Consider the following 17771-nt stretch of genomic DNA (forward strand, 5'->3'; position numbering starts at 1 on the left):
CCCGCCGCCCCGCGCTCCCGCCGCCGGCCCTCAGGCGGGGCCCGGGGCCCAGGTACGAACACAGGGGCTCGCTCCCAACAGCGCAAACGAGGTTTTTTATTCGGGATTCGTATGAAACAAGTGCAAAATTTGACTTATGCTGTCATTATGGCACAGACGTTAAAACATTAAGGTAATATCCCCCGTTTTCATGCCGATACAAAAATATTACAAAACGACCCCTTTCCACCTGTTCAGTAGAAACTTTGGTTCAACATCAGACACATAACGTGGCGCCTATGCCCGTACAGCCAAACGCACAGGGATCGAGGCCAATTCTTTATTCCCCAGTGCAAAAGGAGTAGAAAATCCGGGACCACGCTGTACAAATAGAACCTGGGATAAAGATTTCTCACAGGCAATCTGATCCTTTTATTTCAGTCCTCACCCACACAGTGCAAGACTTTTTCCGAGGCTTTTACCCACCAAGGTGACCACAAGTGATGGGCTGCACGCAACTCCCTGTGCAGAACAGCACTTTTCAGAAAGGTCCTCGCTACAGGGAAAGAAAAGTGCTAATAGTCCCAGTCCCCACTTCTAATCCTGTCTCGTTCCATAACATTAAATATCACTGTGGCTTCTGAAAGATTGAAGTAATAACTGTGGGCAGAACTCAGAATAAACAGTTAACATTTTCAGTGCAACTTTAAATATGGCCAAAAAAGAGGACATTGCATTGCTATGTATAGATTTACATTTCACAATCCTTCTGGAATAGATACTGAAAAGAGACACTGCTTCGGTTGCATTGCTAAATTGTTCCCAAAGTGCATGAGATGAGAGCTTGCTTAAGTATGCGATTAGTAATGAATGTTTAATATGATGAAAAGTCTCTCAGATAACTTAAAAGTAATCATTCAAGAAAATAAACAGCCTCAACAAGGAAAAAAAAAAGCCTACACACTGGTTTTAGGACAAGCAGTAACAACTTTTTTTTAAGAATAAAATTTACAACATTAGTTTATCAAGAAAAATGTACATTTTATATCTATATACTTTACATGATGCTCCAGATCTGCTATGTAGTTCTATGGGAGGTATATATTACAGAATTTGGCTGCATTGTAAGGCAATCAGTGAAAAACACTTTGTCCAACAAGAAGGTGAGATCCAACCACATCATTATTTGTAGAAAATTCCAAACATTTCTGCCAACAGCAACCAAACTATGCCGTGTCATCTTTGTTAAAATGTAAAGAAATGTGCTTAAAAGAGAAAGGCGTAAACTTGTATCCTCCACCAGAGTAGAATTTGTTCTGAAATTCCACCCTGAAACGAGACAAAAAACACACAGAATCTGTGTATTAATCCAAATTGTCAAAGAACAGAACTGTGCAACACAGGAGGCTGAACAAAACCAATCCTAATCCTGTCACTTATGCTTTCTATGCAGCTATTTAACCTTCCTATCACAGACCCCAGGCAAATTTGATGTTTCCCCAGAGACCCAAACAGACTGACATTGTGCTGTAATGGCTCGTTTCTCACTTGTTTTACTAATTTGAGTTAGTTGCAGTTAATTGTTTTGTAAATATCCACTATCATGAGCCTAATTCTCTGTAATGCATACAGCTCTACCTCACATTCATATACTATATGTCTGCCTTTTCTTATACTGTAAATTTCATCAGGCTTCAAACTAAATATTCTCTGAATCCACCCAAATGTGATGAACTTGTGATACTAAGACTAAGAAAGGATTGAAATACTTAAGGGTTGGCAGCCACACTTTAGCAAAAGTTTTGCTCGCTACTATAAATGTTGAACCAAATAAATAAAATAGATTGAAGCTATTCAGTGATATAACCAGACCGAAAATAAAAATACTTACCCTCATTATTAATATTCTACAGTATCGAAAGTTGCAATACTATAAATCAAATGTACTCTTAGTTTGCACCAAAATCAACTCTGAATGTGGTTGAGGTTAATATGCATAAGCCAATAAAATATTTTAATTTATTGAAAATATTCCAGGGGAAAAATTACATTCAACTCAAGCTATTTATTTACTATTATTAAATACATTATTACAGTAGCATGAGGCTGTTGAATTTTATACTTTTCTTTTTAATAAGGCACCTAATACTTTGACACAAAAATCCCTCTTAAACAAACCATTATACACTAAAGGGGTATAAAGAAAAATTAACTTACCAGTGAAGTCGTATAGCATGGAGAAAAGCAGAAAGCCCCTCCATGACCAAAAGAATAAAAACTGTTAGCACAGCAAAAAAGGCTAGAACTGGGACTAGCAGTAAGACACCATATGTTGTATCCACACGAAGCCCCACTCTCATCACCATTTGCCATAGAACTTCTGATAACTCTATTAAAAACAAGTTTTCATAATTAATCTTGATACTGCACACATTCACCCAGTGAGCTACTCTAACTAACCTGTATTCTAGTTTAAACAATATTACAGATCTGCTGAACATGGGAACTATAAGCAATCCCCCAGCCCAGCTAGTTGCCCTGCTTCCCTCCCCTGAAATACATAAATGTATACTTAAAGTTTCAAAATAAGATCTACTGATGGCAACATTCTGCACCATGACACTAGATTAGCAAGCACATAAATACCTTCCAAACAGGTCAATCAATGGAAAATAGGAAATGGTACTGACTACTGCTATGCTATTATGTGAGTTAACACTGTACTCAGTCAGACTCTTTACAACACAGAGCAATCAATGAAGAAAATTACTAGATTCCAAACAGTAAGTCACATTTTTAGTTTGAGGGCTTTCTATAGATCATGATTAGTTTAAATGGAAAATTCTTTAAAACTAAGAAAAACAATTTCATATTAGCATCACTTCAACAGACCAGCCTCCCCCTAACTGGCATTAAAAATCAAGACATCAAAAAAAACAATCAACCAAAAAAAACCCCCACTTACGTGCATGAGCAAGACTTAGTGCCCAGAGTCTCAAATATGAGGCTGTATTAGAAATACATCCTAGACAGTATTCAATGGTATGGATTGCTTGATTCATAAAAACATCTGCAAAATTAAGCTGAAATAGAAAAATACATTTGCATCCATTTAAATAACACAGTATGGCATGAGAGAACAAAACCATTAATCTGCGCATCTTGATATACATGGAAGAAAAACTCCATTAAAGGGGAATATACATCGATTTCATATCAAGTAGAAAAAGATCTGATATGTTTAAGATCCTTATTACAGAGACAACATTAAAAAAAAAAATCAGGTGCCACAGTTGTCCAGTTAGCTTCCCCAGTTACTTTGTTGACAGATCAAAATTAATGCAATTTTACGTTTTCCACAAGGAATGTGATCTAATACTTGAAAACTCTAGAGTAAAACTCTAGGCATGGTTCTAATTCCCACTCAAATATTGAGGTTACAAGTTTACAATGTTGGGTTTTGCATATTTAAAAGCAGGATTAATTATTAGTAATACTAGTAATAGAAAAGTAACTGCATTAACACTGTAGACTAAATAGAAGTACTTGTCACTACCAAAACGTTCCAAGACTGGTATTACTGCAAATTTCAACACTTACTTTGCATGGGACTTCGACACATTTTATTTAAGAAAAAAATTCTTCTATTTTCTATACATAAGAAGCAAGAGTCTACTACCCCAGTGAAGCAAGTACTACATATAGTCTGCACACTGGGAAACTGAAGCAATTTTTTGTCTTTCACTCCACATGAAATCAGTGGAATCAGTCAAGACCTTTAAAAATTTGCCCAAACCAAACAGCGGCAATAGCTGGGGACTAGGAATGCTGCTCATGTCTCCCAACCCCCATTAGCAATAATCCTCATCACAAGATATAATTTCCAGACATAAAAAGACTTTTGTCTGGCTGAAAAGCCAGCAATAAATAAAAGTAAGTAAACTGCATTCAGGCATCAAGGTGTTTGTAAAAGCTCAGCTGATTTTCCTGAACACTTCCAGGGACTCAGTGTACAGATTATCTTCTCGATTTTCCACTTCTAATTTGGCTTTTAGGGACATACAAAACTAGAGATTAAGTAAAAACATTACCTCCTCTCCATCCCCCTCTCGGTGCCCACTGTCTGAATGACTGCTTCCTTCTTCCACATCATGACATCTCAGCAGAGAAAGTTCTTCTTCACTTTCTTTTCGAATTAGCTTGTAGCCACTCTGCAAAATGGAAAGGCATCATGCCATTTTAAAAATTTATTTAAACTAGTTGAAGGCAAAGGCAAAAAGAGAGCTCAAGGAATAAAGCACTAATATATGTTACAGTCCAAACCTTTCCAAGTTGAGTAGAAATATCTAGTAAGGACATTATATGCAATACAATACTAGCTGAATTATTCCATACTGAAGAAATGTGTGTCTCAATACTTACCCTGTACATTCTAATGCCTCGGCCTCCACTGTGCAACCAATATAAATAAAGTGGTTTACCAAAAAGCATTACAGGAACAGACAGAAAAGCAATACTAAGTAAAAACCTCTGCAGAGCAACCTGAGGGGAAAACAAAAAATTGGATTAGGTCACAAATTCAAAAGTAGGAAAAGCCTTCCCATTTTCCTCTAAAGGCCTGTTTGAGCTTAAGAAAAGTACTACTGATTTCAGTGGGCATGTACTCCAAACTGAACATGCACAGAAGTATTTTATTTAACTGGGCCCTTAAACTGGGTTACAGACACCCAGCAACTTCAGGCCTGGGTCTTACATTGAGGCATTACTGGCACTCTGTCCAGTACAGAGCACATAGAAAAGCACCAAAATTAAAACCATGAGACACTGTTCTCTAGTTTCAATTTTAACCTGGGAGATTCTGTTTGAGAAATAGGTACTTTCACAAGTCACTACATAAAAATTTTACAACCACTTAAAGAGTAAATATGTTATTTAATCATAAGGTTTATTGAATTTCCTCTTAGTCTGATACGTTCCCCTTTCCAGGGGAACACTCAGCCTTTCATGACTGGTGAAGTGTTACCTGCAGAGAGAACACAGGATCTTCACAAGCTTGTAAGAACACAACTAACCTGTCCGGTGTAGAAGACTTCTGTTTCACCACCAGGAAACAGAAACATGTTAATAAATTGAATCAGAATACTAGGAGCAGATGTAGAGTCCTCTGCAGAGTATGCTAACCATTTAAAGAAGATCATAAAAACAAGGTAGCCAAAGATGCACATCATGAATAGAAGTTCAGGAAGAAAAACCAAATAAATATTATACTTCTTCTTGAAATGCCTAAAAGATAAAAATGAGGAAAAAAAAAAAACCGAAAAATAAGTTTAAAAAAGAAATATCAAGATAAATAAGTGGCCAAATCATGATTTCAATAAATAGATTAGTACCCAGCACTTTCAAACAGCAAGACTGAAATTACAATCCAGAACTGATTTCTTCATATTCAGTGAATTTTAATCAGGTATTTCAGTGGAAATCAAAAATCACACGAAGCATGTATCTCTATTTAGCAACAAGTGAAAATAAAATCTTGTATTTATCGGTGTCTTCAGATTTTTTGGCATAATACTGATCATCATCTTATGTATGTGATGGAAGACCTCTGTCTTTTTAAGAACAGTTTTCACAATTCCTATTATTCGGTTTTTAAAAAACGGTTACAGTTTCTCTTAACAGATTAACTGTTATCATTCAAGACTAGACAAAAACTATGTTAATATCTTAACTTCTTGTACTTACAAGTGGTTAAATACCCCCAATACAACTCCAAATGTCATGTGAGTCACTCCAAAAATCACAGACATTTTCATTTTGAAAGAATTTAAAAAACTGAGACGGTTGCTTGCCAAATTCCAGATCTAAAGAAAAGACAAAATCGCATTAAAAAACCAGTATAATAAAACAGTATCCTTTTCCTACTGGAGAACAGAATTCTACTTCAAACAGGGATCACAACTGAAATTTGAGTTTCATGTAAACAGTTAAATCTTTGACTCATTAAGAGAAAAGCTCTTTTTGAATGGAGAATGCCAGCAGAAAGGTATTTCCTAGTAAGATGTTTATCTTCTTAGCATGCATACCAAATTCTAAATTACAAATGCCTGATGATCACAAACAGATAATTTAAAGGAATAAAACTAACCGGATCAATTCCAAAGGGATAAGCTCCATTGTATACACCAGTAACATTTGGATCCAGTGTTAAAAACTGATTAGACTTCAGATCCTCAAGACTGCGGAGAAAGCAAAACACAATCAGATCTGACATTGTTCAAACATAGTCACAACGTATACTTTCAGTTCTGCAGGACACTACTGCTTTCCTTTAAACGACTAGTTCACCCACTGACAGACTTCAAAAGAATAAAAGGATTTCTAAGCACAAAGGGTCTGGCCAACAAAAAAAAATAGCAAGAAAAAAAAAATTTTAGAAACTCACAATCTGGGCTTAATTCACACTGTCTTTGAAATGAAAGTTTCTGGATTTTATCCCTCACTCACTAGAATGGAAACTTCCATTTAAAAAGCTCACAATTTGCTTTTATATACAATTCACTACCAAACACCCAAAGAATAATTGATATCTTTCTTCCCTCTTGCATTTATATGAGTTTCCACTCTAACTTCATATATTTTTTAATTAACACAGCACTCACAACCTGCTCACATTTCAACCAAAGTCAGCGGGTTTGACTCTACTATTTTAAGCCTCTTCCTGTTTTTGAGGCAAAAGTAGATGCAAACCGTGAACATTTAAATATCAAAGGGCCATGACACCTCAAAACGATGAGGTTATCCCACTCTGTGAAAAAGTAGGTTTGACAATTCACATAGTAAAAAAAGAAAAAAGTAAGCTATATCAAGAAAAGCTGTGAAGAGACTAATTATTGCCAGGTAATTAATTTCTTTGTTAGTTTCTTTACGGTAGATGCTAATGCTGCTTGGCTACTCATTCTAGAAGTATGACCTAGGACAACATTCTCCAAAATTAGCCCTATGTTTTATTTTTTTCTCAAAATTCCATATATATATATATATATATATATATGAATGAGTAATTGGAGACAAACTGACAAACATAACACAGGAGGCAGAGGGCTTTTTATGAATAAAAAGAATACACAAGACTTTCTGTTAGGGTTTTACAATACTGAAGTCTCCAACCGTTCGTAAGAACACCTTTGTGAGACCACAAAAAAAAAAAAAAAAGAAAAGAAAAACACACGTAAGAAGGTTTAGAGACTGAATAAACCTTCATAAAATTAGGTGCAGGTTCTTACTATCAATAAAAAGATACTATGCCAGCTGCAGTTTTTAATCACTGGAAGTTATTAGCTAGCATATAGGATTAGGATATCGCAACAGAATTTGTTCCAGGAGAAGACTGATTGTCATCTACACTAAATGATAAATTTCTAGAAAGTGTTCCAGGTGACTGAGGACATGTAAATCCAGTAAAGCAGCTCTGATAAACACAAGATTAACGTAACTCAGACAGATTGACTGAGTTAAATATAATCAAATTCTAATAGTGGCTTTGCAAGAAACTGTTCTCTGTGGATTTCCCAATCTAAGATAATGAGCCATTTGATTTTTTTGTTTTTTAAATAACTATTATTGCCTTTTTTTATTCTAAGTGTAGATGTATCACTTAGCCCTTAGCACACTAGCACTTGCTACCTTAGTGACTAGATTTTGCTAGATTTCACTACATTTACTTACTACTCTCAATAAAAGGACTGTTAAAATAGGTGAGCAAAAGGGTTGAACTGTTGCAGGAAGTACATTTTTGTTTTAACGGTATACAAAGCAGAGGCATGCTACTCACCTCCAAACCTTCTCTTCAAACATTGCAGAAACATTCCATCCAGAACCAAATATATTTAATGACTTCGAAAAACAGTCATTATAGATCAATCCAGTGTATACAGAAAACAGACCCATTAATAAAATAACATATCGGCCTTCAAATAACATTTTCATTATCTGCAAGTATTGGAAAAAAGAAAAAATAGAGAATATCATCTGCTATGTGAACAACCATTATCTAGACATTTCTAAGAGAAACACATTTTTGGCCACACAAAGACTTTTGAAAACTAAAAGTTCTTGTGAACAGTCATTAAGGAACATGAAGAAACCTAAGGCCAAGCAAAATGTAACACAGGAAATTTTGCTTTAAGCATGTGAATACATAATTTACAAACGTCAGTCACCAAATGGCTGCAATTCATCTCCCCACACTCACTGCTTTATGTCAAGTGATTTATATGCAAAGGTTTATATGCGTTGAAACAGAGCTAGCAGCAAAGAAGCATATTCTAAAAGACAACTCTGGTTTAAACAATGCAGAGATTTGAAGTCCCCATACAAGCTCCCACTACACAAACTGAGACTGTTTTCACTGGCATTGTTACACTAACAAATAGTCTTTTTAAGCCACATTTCCTTCCCAGGACTAGTTTTCAGAAATTAGTCATTTACAGCCATTATTAATTAAATATAATTCTAAAGAGAAATGCAAGTGTTCCTGCAATCCAACCCCTTATCATTAAAAAACTAGTTAAAGTTAAGTTTAATAAATTTCAAGCTACAACTCCTTTTCAAAAACAATAAAAGATGGAATTTGAAAAATCATTTTCTCTTCACATTAGTCACTATAGCCACATTTTGTAAAAACACATACATCACTAAGGAGCCCTAGCAGAAGGAAACACAAGCTCAACAGTATCAACTAGTTTTTGACTGTCTTTCATTCTTATACGATTCTTTCTGCCGTTTCAAAAAAAGTGAATAGTTTAAGATATCACATTCATTTCAAGGAATATGGCAACTTTAAACACAGAAAATCCTGAAACAAAGGAATAAAGCAGTCTAATAGACGTGCAATAAATAGTACTTTTCCAAAACACAATAACTATTCAATTGAAATTACGTTGCTGGATGAAGAGTAAGTTATTTGTAAATTCTCTTACCTCATCTTGTGATCTTCGTAACCTAGGGTGGTTTTCATACAGTATTGTCAGGAGTGCAAATATGAACATTAGTAGACCGTGGCCAAAGTCCCCAAACATAACCGCAAACAGGAAGGGAAAAGTGATGATGGTATAGAGAGCTGAAATGACAACATAACAGATTTCAGGCACGCAGCACCACAGATGATGTTGCTATCTGAATTATGCCTAGGTAATTCAATTACTTTAACCTCCCAAACTATTTTCAGCTTTAAGTTTGAAAGACATTTCACCCCCTACTAATAGGCCTTTCCCCCCACTATAAATTTAACTCAGTTTAAAGCTTGCTTATTGTGCATCCTTTAGTAATGACAACTCCACAGCTGAGCTGACAATTCTGAGAATAATACAAGCTCATGAAATAAGAAAAAAAAAAAAAGTTCTTCCTCCATGGCTATTTTGGCTCTCTATTATAATGTACATTCTCCTGTACAGCATGACATAGTTTAATGTCCTATATCTCTGTAGTTACGTTAACTGGGTTACACAAGCTGGATTTCTTCAAGTGATGAGCTCCACGCTTCAGTAAGATCTACAGCCATTACCAGTTTTCTTTTTTTCCCCTAAATATCTTGTCTCATTCAAGGTAAAACATACAAAGAAACATTACACAGCTATTATCAGCATCTTTAATGCTAAAATAGCTTATCAAAATCAAATCCCATCTTACTGCTCGGAGCACCATTTGTACTTTTGATGAGCTACAGAAATTTTAAACCAGCTACTAATAAGCAGCGTGGTTGTCACCATTTTGCCTTTACTAGCATCCTCTTCAGCACAGTATTTAAACACATAATAAGGCAAGCAGTAATAATAGCAGAGTTTTCAGAAGGACCAACCTGGATTAACTTCCCCATAGTTTCCAACTCCATAAGCATCCACAATGTTTTGGAACCCTGAGGTGAATTTATTGGTACGTATCAAAGTTGGAGGAGGTTGTGTTGTTGGGATGGTATTCATGAATGAAGAAATTGTAGCTCCACTCTTCCTCTAATTAGAAAGAAAGAAAACAGATTCATATAAAAATTCAGTTGATGCTTAATTTAAACAAAGAGAAAATATTTCCTCTGTCAGCAGTTTCACTGATCCTGAAACATCCCTAAATTAAGCCCCAAGTTTAACATTTGTCCCTCTGTGCCTTCTTAAAAAGATTACATTCATCTGTTCCTCTAAAAACCCTGCTTATGTACAGTGTTCTAATCCTTACTTTATAGGAAATATCAGATGAGACTCAACAGCCAATATTACAAAACAAAGATTTGTTACTAAAAATTCTCTCTTATAAAACAAAAGGACAGAGCTGCACTCAACACAACTAACACAAGGGCATTAACACCTTCTACTTGACTGCCAGCAGCATTGTGAGCCCAGACTTGTGTGCAACACAGAAGTTATTCAAGAAAAAGAAAAGAAAACACCACGATACACAACACTAAATAAAGGACAGCACTGATTATACAAGAAATCGTTCGATATGAGTTCACAGAGACCCAGACCTGTCTGGGTCTACTTTTAGGCTATTTAAAATAATTATTTTCTTTCCTTATCTGTATAATTAGTTCTAGACAAAAGTTTTAACATCAGTGAGCACTCAGCTGACTTACTGAACCTTCCTCCAATGCATGGCGCAAATTTTGCAGATCAGCCACTGGACACCAAACCTCAGCAATTAAACATTTATTTGTGACATCAAAACTGCACAGGTTGAGTACATGATAAATGGCTTTCATCTTCTTCACTTGGATAACCCATGTATAGATGGATTCAGATGCTTTACACAAGACTTGGCGTAAGTAATCCTCTGTTTTATGCAGCACCTTTGTCCAAGAAAAAAACAGAAAGATTTCACTGAAAACATAACCGTGTTCTGTTAATCACAGTAAGAGCACGTCGTATCTGTCCAGTGCCAGATCACTTTTGTAGGAGGGCACGTGAACCACTGTTTAAAACAGAAGACAATGCCAAGTGCCCTGAAATTTAACAGATACATGGAACACAAGACCAGGGACATGGCACACAGTCATGTTCAGATCCAAAGCTGTATGTATTTTAGAAACAGTCATATGTTTACCACTGTGATTCATCAAACGATTTCCTATGGTGCAATAACTACAGCAAAGGGAATACCGTTATTTACTCACAGTGTGAAGATCCTGAATACGAACATTTAGTCCTTCAACAACTGCGTTGCGCTCCTCCATGTTATTTGGATAGGGATAGACGTGACAGTGATAGCTACAGAAAAACAGAAGTTTGTGTTAAATAACCAAACTAAACCAAAACAAAATCACCTAGCCCCATGCCCTAGGTCAAATTTACAAAATACCATTTAATAACGATAGAACAGATGCAACTAAAGAGTCAGTATTTCACCTGTACTTACTAAGGACTGCAGATAAAATGATTCATACATTTAGTTGTGTATTGCATAATTATAAAGCTAGATGCAGTGGGAGGGAGGAGAAACAAATTTAACTTCAAAAACCTTGCCTAAAAATCAACAGTCACAAGCAAGGGGAGCAGGGGAAAACTAAGAAAATAACCTGGGGTAAAAAGAAATCATATATATTATTTTTATTTCTTACCAATCGCAAATCTTCTTAACTTTCTGGCCAATTTGTTCACCCCAATAGGACACTAAAAAAACAAACCATTTTGTGGTCTCACCCTAAAAACCAGAAAAATTTAAGTTGATGAAGTTTGCTTTTAACCAACTGTGGTATAGAGTAATTATAGTATAAAAATAACAAATTTGAATAATTAGATAAAGCTCTGAAAGCAGCATTAACCTTCCACCATTTTAGTGACAATGAAAAAAATACACTCATGTGACAACATCTCTCTTTTTTTTGATACCTTACAAGAAAACCAGAAAAAGTTTTCAGGGAAAATAAGAGATATTCTATTTTACCATCTCAGAATTATTAGTAACAATAAAAGGTTTAAAAAATTAAAATGTTACAAATGAGAACTGAAGCAGAATTTCAGAGTCACAGATCAGGCAGACATAATTGCTGATTTACAAAAAGCGAATTTTCTCAGTTCAGAGAAAAAACTTCATAGACCAACTGCACTCCAGACTTTTTTCCTTAACTACTGAATAAACAAATAAAATTACTATTAAAAGGTAATGCACTGTACAAACCTAGTTAATAAATATCCAAGCAGACATTTATGCCACGTATTTTGATTAAGGTAGACAATCATAAAGTCACTACTATTCCACAATAAAGTTCTGCACTCATCAAGCTGAACCCTGATAATTTAATTGCCATTCCTATTGTCATGGTGGCATCAAGACCTCTAATTTTAAAGTCTCACAAGTTCTAATACTTGAAAACAGTTTTGCCTCTAAAGACACAGGGAAATCGTTTACATTCACTGCGGGCAGACCTGAGCAGCAATTCTTCCAAGTCTTACGAAAAGGACAAACAAAATAAACTGAGAGTTACAACGTTTACTCACTGTATCCGGGTCTTCCAGACACTCATCCAACTCTGCGTATGTAAGAATAGTATAGCCTTTACAGACTCTCCACAGCATTTTTTCAAATGCTTCAACTTTTCCTATGTGAACTAACCCAGATATGAATCTGTGGAAAAAGAAAAATTTGAAAAATAAGCTAAAATCCACAAGAAAAATTCAAAACTCGAAGTACATCATCACTTGGGATCACACAGTCACAATAATTTAACATCTGCCATCTCTAGAGAAGGAAACACCACCCTAAACAGGAAGTAACTAGTATATAAAATAGAGACACAATTCCTATTTGGAGAACAAACAGACTGTAGGCCTGAGCGACAACGTTTCTTTCTATGATAGAAAACTTCTTAACTTCTATTTGCTGAGATACCCTCTCATAATGGTGTTGTAGAGAACAGTGTCTGTACATTTTAAAGGCAAGTAGGCAGTACCATTAATAAGGTTACATTTACAACTGACACTGCCAGGTGAGTAAAACACTACGTGTTTATCATAGAAAAAAAAGTTTGATCAGTACAAGAAAGTACTGATTTAGAGATTTTTTCCTTAACACACATACTTGGTTTGATGCAAGTTTTGTGACAGTTTTTTTGGTGCTGTCTTACTTACCTCTTCAAATAATTCAATTCTGTTACAAAGGTACATTTTGGTCAGATTCCTACCCTGTCTAAAACTGTTTGGCTCATCTGAAATCACTAGTCAGAGTGCATTCCAACTTTAGGAAAACAGCAGCATCAAGCAGTTCTGGAAAGGCACACAGTGACAACCTGCCATAGATGGACTGAACCATACCTACCCCAGCTTGGCACCCAGTCTGTGCATACAGTTGTAATCCACTAATGGCTCGTTTTCCACAGATGGAAATTCTTCATAATTTGCGTGTAAATGGGATTCATACTAGCAAATAAAAGAAATATCTTACATAGTTTTCAGAAAATAAATATTTTCATTCATTTATTATTCTAAAGAAGAGAAGCTAATTAAGTAAATTATTTCAATAAAAATATAAAAGCCTTTCCTGCGTTCAATTCGAACAACAGAGACACCTTGGGATCTGAAGTCCACTGCTGTTAGCAAATAATAGTCAGTGTTGCAAAAGTTACACAGTAAATTTCTTAGCGGAATTTATGCACCACAATAATACAAATATGCCTTCATTTTCAGTTGGCATCAGTAGTAACGTTCAAACAATTCAGAGAAATCACAAAGTTTCTCTAAAGTCAGGGCTGCGTTTTGCTACGTATATAAACACAGCCTAGCACAAGAGCTTGCCAGCCAGGTTCTCCAGGTACTGAGCACAAATAATAACAAACAACGTACAGTGCTCTAAAATCCAACACCAAAGTCATGCACTCAACTAGAACTACTAACACAATATGCAACAAAAATGCCACACGACACATAATCCTCGCCAAACAACATGAGCAGTACCTCAGCTGTTCTCCTGACAAATCTTTGTGTGACCTCTAACATGCATGTGTATTCAGTCAGTTCAAGCAGATTTTTCCTCAACTTTTCTTTGTTTTTAGTTACTTCCCTCAATTCTGTCTCCAGCTTCTGCAACTGTTCCTAAGACACAGAATAAAAAAATCACATAGAATCAGTTACAGCGTTTTGGAAATCAGGGGAGAATTTTAAGCCCATGTTAATTTGCCACACTGATGTGAGTCTCCCAGTTTCTTGACTCAAGCTCCACAGGTTTTATTCTTCAGTCTGCCAAAGATTGCTTTGTATCAAGTACACTTGATCCTCCACTGGCATCTGTTAAGTCTGCTGTTCTGACTGTAAATTGTCTGAACTATAATGCAGACTTGGGATTAGAGTTTCAGACAGTATAGAGTGCAAAACACTTGTTTATTCTGTTAATAGAATTACAGCAAAAAACCAGAATGTCATTCAAAACCATGTTGTGCATTTCACAAGCTTCTACTTCTAACGCAATACCAGAAAAAACGTTCAGAGAAAACAGCACCATGCTTTGCTATGCAACCAGCACTGGAACCTGCAGAGCCTTGGGCATATAAAACTCCCACACACCCTGGATATTTTGGATGCATGAAAAGAGCCTTAGGTAAGTCCCAAAACAATTAATGGGGCTGAAGGACATCTACAGACAACAATTTGCCTGGAACAGTACAATATGCCATTCCATCAAAATAAAACAGATGTCTGCAAACCCCATGAGTTAGCTTTGACCCTCTCACAGGAATTTTGTGTTAATATCAAATCCTTACTGGCAGTCTTTGCAGTAACATGGCAGAAAGAAGAAAAAAAAAAAAACAAACCCTGGACAAAACCGAAAGCAAATGCTTCTGCCCCTCCCATCGTGCCCCCATAACTTAAGTCATAGGTAATAAGATAGCAAGTAATCAAGTTTGAAATACAGTTCCAAGATCCAGAGCTACCCTTCTGACATCTCTTACATGGAAAAGTTACCTGGATTTCTAAAATGTGTTTCAGCAAAGGGGCAGGAGGAGCAACATCTCCTTCAGGAAGTGGAATATCTGCTTTTTTAATTTCTTGTACTAAATACCCTGGAGTGAGAAGAAAAACAGAATCAAAAAGGAAACAGTATTTCCTTATACTTCCTAGAATGCTGCATAGGTGACCTTCAGCTCTTATTGATGGTGCTGATCACACTGCAGCATCAGGCCCTAGCTACTTTATTCATTTATTTTAGCAAAAAAACACACAGAGGTCTTCAAAAAAAGAGAGGTGCTTATGGAGTGCTAGAATAAAATATACAGAACATTTCTGTCTTGGAACTTTGCAGAAGTAAGCTATCTTCAGAGCCCTCTGACTGAAATTTTCCAACCACAAATACTTTTTAAGAAGCTTTTAGTATTTCATAGTACCTCTTTGTCGCTGCAAAATATCACTTTCTGCTAATCATGCCAGCTGCCAAAAATTGACATTCTGCTCATTGACTCATGTTTGGAATAACAAGTCTTCAAACAAGGCCACTTAAACAACCTTGACAACAAATGCAACTCATGCTGGGCAGGGAGGTTGCCAAAACAGCTACTGGGACGGTTTGGCATGACCAGCACATGCCTCTGACGAGAGATTTCAATAAAGAGAGTCCTTCAATGGTAACTTTTCCTCAGGATACATTGAAGAAATCTGCATCTTGGTTGTTATGCTCTACACACCCCTCTCTATTCATTAACTACCATGTGAATACAATTAATAACAACACGAGGTATTTTTGAGGGTGCTTGAAAGTTCAACAGTATTGAGTTACATAACATTAAAAACAGGGTTTATCAAGGAAATATCCAGAGTAAAGCTTCCATTCTCCTAGAAGAGTTTTAAGCAGGCAATACTGAAAGGGTCTCAACTGTTTATCAGCAACACGTTAGCAAATCTTCCTCACCTCTGAGCTTAAAAAAACCTCAACCTATATTTAGCACTTGCGTGTTGTAGCACAAGTAAATTTTACAGCTCAGAAAACCGAGAAATGGAGATCAGTGGTAAAACGATGTCAGAGGTTGGCCAGAAAGGTTGTGGAGTTTCCTTATTGAATAATCTCACCAGACACAGCCCTGGACAAGCTGCTCTAGCTGCACCTGCTTGAGCTGGAAGTTGACTACGTGATCTCAAGAGGTCCCTTCCAACCTAGATGACTCTGTGATAACACTCAAAACTGATGCAGCCTATCAAGTCAAATTAAGGAATGTATTTGTATGTTTTGACCCAATTCAGTACTACAGTCAAGTCACCTCTGGCTCCAAAAGTCTACACAAAGACATATAGAGTGTATGTATATGTATTTTTTCATATGTATGAAAATTTTGTAAGATTCTACAGCATTCAGATCATATAAGATGAAATTTTAAAAACCTGTAGCGGACACCTTCACTGCAGTCCCACTCCAATAATGTAAACATTAATAATGCCAAAGATGAGGAAGGGCAGACATTAAAATAAAGCTCACCAAGTATTCTTTCCATTTCTTCACACTTCTTTACTTCATTCACAAATTTTCTCTGAAATACACTTACATTTGGATTAAGCTGAAGGAAAAAGACAAAATGATTATTAGGTATTCAAAACAACAACCACCCCTAAAAAAAACACAGCTATTTCTGTGACTTCATGGAGACAATTTTGCAAGTATTCTGCATGCTCTCTTTCTACAAAGTGCTTTTCAGCGGAGAAGGTATGAAAACCTAAAAAGATTTAAAAGTCTTCAAATAGCAAGGTTGGTTTATTACAGCAGAATTATTAATGCCTTTTGCTAGTTTTACTCGAGTAATTAAATAACTAGGTCTGCTGGAGAAATCATTCCTAATCTTATTTCTACAGTTTCAAAATACTGCTGATCAACTTCAAACAAACAAACTTTTCTACAAGCAAATTTTTTGTCTTCAATTTCCACAAAGTCTATTTGAAATGTTAAGTTTTGGAAGAATCTTTTTATGTACATCCCCATATTATGAGTATGGAAAGTCTCTGAGTACTTTCGGCTTTTAAATCGGAACCACTAATACATTATTTCTGAAATAAATGGTATGTCAGATACCTGGAATGGCATCAAACTGTTAAACATAACACCCATGTACTGATTCTTACAGATTCATCTTCTCCTACCTGCTGTATTTATTAACTAGCTGTTAATTTCAGTTCTCCCAGCTTTCCTTGCAAAGATTTCACAACATATATTTCTGAAGAATAATTAGAAGAAATTCTGAAGTCTCAGTCAGCAAGCAAAGATCATATAATTACGATGAGACAATGCAGAAATAAGGTTAATTATTACCTGACCCAATTTTATGTTAGTCAGGCATGCAGTTTCCTCCTAGGTGAATTGCTCCTCCAGGAACAGACATGTTTTACAGTCTGTGATGTTGAAGAAATAAGCCTACAGAACAGCTAAGATGTTTCTAAATCTCTCAGCGGAGTGGGCATACCTATTAGCTGTGCACACACACTCAGACTAAAGTCAGGGTGCCTTCTGAGTATTGGGCTCCCCCACGGGATCCTACTGCAAAAAAACCCCAAGTTGAAGCTACTTCTATGAGAAAGGTGGGACAGAGTCACCCCAGAACGCCCCTCCCTAGAGTCTCAGGGAGGCTGGGGCTCCACACCGACCTTCCACCGCTCAGCCTCGCTTGCACGGGAGTGCGATGTAAGGATTAACCATACCTCTGCACGCCTGAGTCGGGGAAAGACGGGAAGAGAAGCTGCCTTGGAGCCTTTTACACGGCTCCCACCAGAATGAAACCTACGCCCTTCCGACGGCACCTACCCTGCCCGGCCCCCTCGGGGTCCCTCTACCCCCCCCCC

At 36.4% G+C, this 17771-nt stretch overlaps 1 protein-coding gene across 1 annotated transcript; it reads right to left on the reverse strand.

Annotated features, from left to right (window-relative positions):
* Nucleotides 1-968: 968 nt before the first annotated feature.
* ATP6V0A2 (ATPase H+ transporting V0 subunit a2) lies at nucleotides 969-17702 on the reverse strand. Its single transcript, XM_026859857.1, has 20 exons — nucleotides 17245-17702; nucleotides 16420-16498; nucleotides 14919-15016; nucleotides 13914-14051; nucleotides 13279-13379; nucleotides 12462-12588; nucleotides 11582-11664; nucleotides 11138-11231; nucleotides 10601-10813; nucleotides 9836-9986; nucleotides 8958-9097; nucleotides 7811-7968; nucleotides 6125-6215; nucleotides 5722-5840; nucleotides 5052-5262; nucleotides 4402-4521; nucleotides 4071-4190; nucleotides 2945-3062; nucleotides 2197-2368; nucleotides 969-1308 (listed from the first exon to the last, which is right to left on the reverse strand). The coding sequence occupies exons 2-20, from the start codon at nucleotides 16433-16435 to the stop codon at nucleotides 1206-1208; spliced, it is 2373 nt and encodes a 790-aa protein (XP_026715658.1). The 5' UTR covers nucleotides 16436-16498; nucleotides 17245-17702; the 3' UTR covers nucleotides 969-1205.
* Between the last annotated feature and the right edge of the window lie 69 nt (nucleotides 17703-17771).

The sequence above is a fragment of the Athene cunicularia genome (assembly GCF_003259725.1).
Source record: "Athene cunicularia isolate RWA chromosome 15 unlocalized genomic scaffold, athCun1 chr15_part1, whole genome shotgun sequence".
Classification (NCBI taxonomy): Eukaryota; Metazoa; Chordata; class Aves; order Strigiformes; family Strigidae; genus Athene; species Athene cunicularia.